The 6,000-nt window shown below is 42.0% G+C and overlaps 1 protein-coding gene across 1 annotated transcript; it reads left to right on the top strand.

The window, feature by feature from the left end:
* The first annotated feature begins 3,590 nt into the window (after window positions 1-3,590).
* On the top strand, window positions 3,591-5,542 carry LOC144673520 (regulator of G-protein signaling 9-binding protein B-like). Its single transcript, XM_078535309.1, has one exon. It carries the CDS (start codon window positions 3,954-3,956, stop codon window positions 4,713-4,715), a length of 762 nt encoding a protein of 253 aa, XP_078391435.1. The 5' UTR covers window positions 3,591-3,953; the 3' UTR covers window positions 4,716-5,542.
* The last annotated feature ends 458 nt before the right edge of the window (window positions 5,543-6,000 follow it).

Raw genomic sequence — 6,000 nt, 5'->3', positions numbered from 1 at the left:
GAAATTATTTTTTTATTCATTCATGGGATATGGGTGTCGCTGTCTAGGCCAGCATTTATTACCCATCCCTAATTGCCCTTGTTCAGAGGGCATTTAAGAGTCAACCACATTGCTGTGGGTCTGGAGTCACATGTAGGCCAGACCAGGTAAGGACAGCAGATTTCCTTCCCTAAAGGACATTAGTGAACCAGATGGGTTTTTACAACAATTGGCAATGGTTTCAAGGGCATCATTAGGCTTTTAATTCCATATTTTTATTGAATTCAAATTCCATCATCTGCTTGGTGGGATTCAAACCCAGGTCCCCAGAGCATTACCCTGGGTCTCTAGATTATTAGTCCAGCAGCAATACCACCATGCCATCGCCTCCCCAAGGTTGCCATGCAAAAGCCTACTAAAAATCTCTGGGCAGCAATAATTGTAATGAACAGCGAGCACTAGTAATTCACTGCTGACCACAAAATCCAGGCCATTATCTTTAGTCCCCTCTACAAAATCCATTCCTTAGCCATGGACTCCAATTGTTTCCCTGGCCACTGTCCGAGTCTAAACCAAATTGTGTGCAACCTCAGCATCCTATTTGATCCTGAGCTGAGCTTCCAACCCTATGTTCACTCCATCACCAAAACCACCTACCTCCACCTCCATTATATTTCCTGTCTGCTCCTGCCTAAGCACATCAGCTGCTGAAACCCTCATCCTTGCCTTTTTATTTCATTGATATCTTGGACAGCCTCCCACCTTACACCAGCTGTAACTTCAGTTCATCCAAAACTCTGCTGCCCATATCCTAACTTGCATTACGTTCCATTCATCTATCACCCTATGCTCGCTACCTATACTCTTGACTTACATTAGCGCCTGGCCAGGCAGAGCCTCAAATTTAAAGTTCTTATTTTTGTGTTCAAGTGCCTCCATGACCTCACCCCTCCCTAACTGTGTAACTTCCTCCAGCCCTACAACCCTCAGAGATCTCTGCATTCCTCCAATTTTGGCCTCTTGTGCTCCCTGATTTCAATCTGCCCACCACTAGCAGTTGTGCCTTCAGCTGCCAGGGCCCTAACTTTGATAATACAGCTGTAAATTGCCTTGGAATGTTTGACTATATTAAAGGTGCTCATTATATAACATAATATATATATAAAGGTGCAAGTTGTTGTAGTAGAAACAAGTAATAAGTATAGCAATGTGTGACACATGGCAGGCAGATACCAATTTCCTGTAGTTGTTTGCCAGGTGTTTCTTATGTGTTGGTGCATACTTGATGGGCCGAAGGGCCTCCTCTACACTGTGTGATTCTGTGATATTGGTTTGAAATGATTCTATAACTTGCGTAATTGATTCCAACAGAGGTTCTGATTTTGTCTTCCATGTGCTTGTGCCAATTCAGATCTAGTTAAACAGAACAAGGGAATGAATCACTCCTTTCTAATTAATACTGCAATAGTAGTTTTACAGTACACCTATGCTGTTTTAACTGCTTTGATACCTGTGCCATTTAGGGAGTGGTGCAGTTAGAAGGGTAAGCTTATGAATTTGTGCTCTCAGTGCAGAGGTTGCCCGTCAGGAGCACGAATTGGGAATTTCAGCTTGTGCACTCGCTGACTTTCCATTCATTAAATTCAATGAATGGAAATCATGGAGGGTGCATGCCTCAATTCCTGATATGGTCTCCCAATGGGCAAAGTTCCATACTAAAAGTGTTAACATGTAAAATGGCTCCTGTACTGTCTACTTACATCACATTCCAATTGGGGAAAGCAGATCTCACTTCATTTGTACTTAAATGTATGTACAGAACTCTGGCCTCCAACAGAAAACACATTTTTAATGTTAGGGATGAGCTGACTAACCCACATACTCTTTCCTACAAGTAGCCACTTTAACATTTATAGCAGAGTGCCAGACTGATCTGAACACAGCTCAGCAATGAGATAAATGCCAAACATAATTTGTATTATATTAACAATTTTACTTAGGGTGCACACTTCCGGTTCACAAATCTCCTTGTCATGATTATTGGCCAACATTTACGTCAATGCTTACCATTGTTAGTTATGTCAACAATTTCCATTCAGTTTTACAACATCAACTGTCCTGTGTATTTCCATGGCCAGAACATGGGGTGGTTTCAGTAGGTGAATTAATCTCTCTCCCAAGCCCATTGCCATCCTGTATATTAAATAACTTACATTCATTAACTGACCATGGGCAACCACACACAAGTTTACTAGCATGGATAAAATATATATCTAAATAATGATATTGAGTAAAATTAGTGCAAATTTCACCATTACTCATATTAGTTGATCTGGCACACAGATGATGGGCCAAATGGTCCCCATCTGTGATGTATAATTTTATGCTTGTAGAGCACAGTCCCCCTTCCCTATTAAGTGTCAATAAGGAGAAAAGTTTAAACAATGATTAATAATGTTAAGTTTGCATACATAATAAACTTAGGGGTGATTTCCATCTGGGTTGAGCTGGTAACTTGGTACTTTAGCCCTGTTTTAGTGGCTGATGGTGTAATTTTGACCCCTTAATGGGGTCTAAATTCATTAGCATCCAGAACCATGATCCAGCCAAGGCACGCTGACGACCATATAAAATTTATCCTCAGGTTTCATCATCATACAGGTGTCAATCATAAACCCCTGGGCAACTTGCCATTTCAGGCCCTTCGAATTTGGCTGGTGTCTCAGGTGGCTGAGGGGGGTTGGTGGCGGGAGTAGATTGGGAGATAGGCTGGCTGTAACACAATATTATTGTAGTGGCAGGAGGAGCACTTATTAGAATACATTCTAACTTAAAATAGCAGTAAATGGGCATAAATCGGGCCCTGGTGAAATGGCAAACCCATATGCATTTCTGCTTTGAATTTAAAAATTTAAAGTTTCAATTCATTTAACAATGTGTATCAGACACTTTTAAGAACCTGCAATCGGGGAAGTTCTTGTAATGTTTATTTGTGACATATATTTTGTCATAAAATGCATTCAAAGGAACAGCAGATCTCAGTGAGGGTGAGTTTTTAACATTTGCAATTACATGTCTAAGAAAATGATTTTGTTTCACGGCGCCTGAAAATCTGGACACAACATTGAGACCTCTAAATAAGCCGCAATTGAAAATTCAGGGGCGCGGCCAGTTTTGTAGGCAGAGATTTGTTTGGACGGAGAATTTGATGTACAAATCTAAATAGAGTGGTTGGGGGGAAATTACATGATCTTTTAAACCATGCAACTAGATCACAGAGATTTGGTCTCTGGGCCAGATGCGAAGGAAACTCCACACTGATGTGTTTTTGACTTACAGACTGACCTTTCTTTGCCGTTACTGATAATTTTATAAATGCCATTTCAAGTTTATTTATATTGCTTTGGATTTTTTCTACCTAATTTTATAATTTGTACTTATTTATATTCCGAATGTATTGTAATTGTAAGGTGAGTTTTGGTTACATCACGAATATTTGTGTTGCGATACGCGCGCTTGAGAGAACTCAAATTCTGAACCCTTGAGGCAACTGATCGCGCAGCCTGCAGAGGGACAAGGCTTTACACACAAGCCGCATGGGACATATCCATGTGCAGCAAGGGTTATAACTCCATTCGTGCCTTCTGCGTCACCAGATACGCCGTAATCTCAGAGATGGATTTGCGGAGTGAATAACGCAGACACTCTAGGGCACAGTTAGAGGCTAGGGAGTTTCCAGAGCGGACAGCTTTCCATCCGAGAGAAATCAGAGGTGTGCAGCTAAGAAATACGGTCTGCTACGCTGAGAACTTTTTCCGGATTTCTAAATTGTAACTCGGAGTCAGCACCCACTGCTGGCTGAACACGGTGAGCAGGGCTGAGACCAGAGGCTGCACTCAGAAAGTCGATGTTTCTTTATTTGCAAGTGCCTTTAGCATTTCGGTCCAGCGAAGTTGGTGATTGAAGGGAGACCAATGCCGATCCAAAGCAGCAAGGTGGCAGATGAAGGGACTGCAAACTCGGCGAAGGCGAGAGATGACTGCAGAGCTCTTGTGGACTCTCTGAACAAGGTAACGGGATGCTACAAGCACCTGGCCATTGGTGTAGGGGGTTCGTCGGACTGCACCAGTCTGAGGGATGAGTTAAGGAAAACAAGGGAGAAAACCCAGGACCTGGCGGTGGTCATCAGGAACAAGCTAACGGCGGTGCTTCGGGATAAGAACCTGAGCAAGGAGGAGCGAGATGAGATGGAGCGCCTCTGGGTCATCTTCTCCTCTAACCTGGAGACCTTTCAGATGGACATGTGCAAAGTGTTAGAACTGGGCCAGGGCTTCCCTCTCTCGGGAACCGAGAAACCCTTGATCCAGACCGGGATGTCTGGGGGGACCTCGGAGGTGGCAGCCCGGGCTCTGAGCGTCCAGAACATAGTCCATGACACGACCCTGAACGTGGAGAACCTGGAGCTGGAGGAGCTGGAGGAGCAGATTGAGAAGGTGGACAGGATGATGGAGAACATGGAGATGAAGGTCAATGTCCTCAGGTGGACTGTGGAAGCCAAGGGAGACGCGTACCATTCCGTGCTCAGCAACGACGCCTCCTCGGTAGCCCTACTAGCAGAGGAAGAGGTTCGGGGCAGGCAATGCTGTGACCGTGAGAAGTGTCTTATGTCCGTGCTGTTTTGCACGGTGGCTCTGATTGCTGTCGTATTATCGGTCTGCGTTGTGAACCTTGCATGATCGCTCGACCCCCTCCCATCCGTGGAGCACAGGGAGGCTGCGGGTCGTCCCACTGACTTTGCAATTCACTGTTTACACATGAAAGAAAAGCCAAGGCTTCGACTGTTAGGTATCCAGCAGTGAGTTGAAGACCTGATAAACATGGCGAAGATTTTTTTAAGTTTTCTTAATACGTATGCCAAAAAAAAACTGAGTTGTGTAGGACTATAGATGTTGTGATTGGTTCTCCCCTTGTACAACGTTTGCTGTGATGTGAGTTACATTTCATTGACAACTGAGCTCGATTTAAAAATTACAAAGGTAAAAATAACAATATTTAAATATTGCTTTTCTAGGTTTTACCGGGAGCAATGGAAAATAAAGTTTAAAACTAGAAAACAGTTTGGGGAGGGGTGGATTTTTTAAAAAAGTGTTGATTCAATTTTTTGCATAGGAAGAGACTAATAATAATCAAAATGAATTTAGATGCTGAAGAAGTGTTTGATATTTATCACTTTGAATGGTATGACAGATCCATTTGGTTTGTGATTATTTTTGAGGTCAAGCTGTTGTTGATAATTCATTCTTTTTTGCAATAATTACTGATTTAAAGTAAGCAACTTAAATAGCACAGCAAAGTGGAAATTTTGAACAGTACAACCTACTTAGTAGATAACTTGGATTGAGGAAATTTGAATGAAAAGGAGTAGACTGCACTAATACAAATCAAAAGTATGCGTATTAAAATGTTTTAAAATATCCATGAAATAGAATGACTGAAGGATTGATTCCACGTGGAGCTTCCTTTGTAAATATCATTTTTGTACCATAAGTATTAAATCCTAAACTTTTACCTGTCATATAGAAATAAAATACTATTGTAAAAAAATGCAGCAAGTTGTTATGATCAGAAGTGCACTGCCTGAAAGAATGGTGGAATCAGATTCAATTGAAACTTTCAAAAGGCAATTGGATATATAATGGAAAAGCAAAAATTTGCAAGACACTGAGAATGGGAGATTGGGACTAATTAGATAGCTCTTTTGAAGAGCTGGCGCAGGCATCATTCCCACCTCCTGTGCTGTAAGATTCTATATTTCTATGATGAAGGGAGAGAATTTTTCAGTCTATAACATCCCCAATAGCTTAATGAGTAAACACACTGTGTGGCATAATACCATTGCAGAGAGGTTCCAGAGGATAACGTACAATCAGCACTTGCAGTAGTTACATGTGACAGGAATGTATATTGGGAATCCAAGTGCTGAAATCAATGAACAGAAAATTGTGGGTCATGAACTGAGCA

Source organism: Cetorhinus maximus, chromosome 3 (assembly GCF_964194155.1).
Source record: "Cetorhinus maximus chromosome 3, sCetMax3.hap1.1, whole genome shotgun sequence".
Classification (NCBI taxonomy): Eukaryota; Metazoa; Chordata; class Chondrichthyes; order Lamniformes; family Cetorhinidae; genus Cetorhinus; species Cetorhinus maximus.
This window is presented reverse-complemented; position numbering and strand designations above follow the sequence as displayed.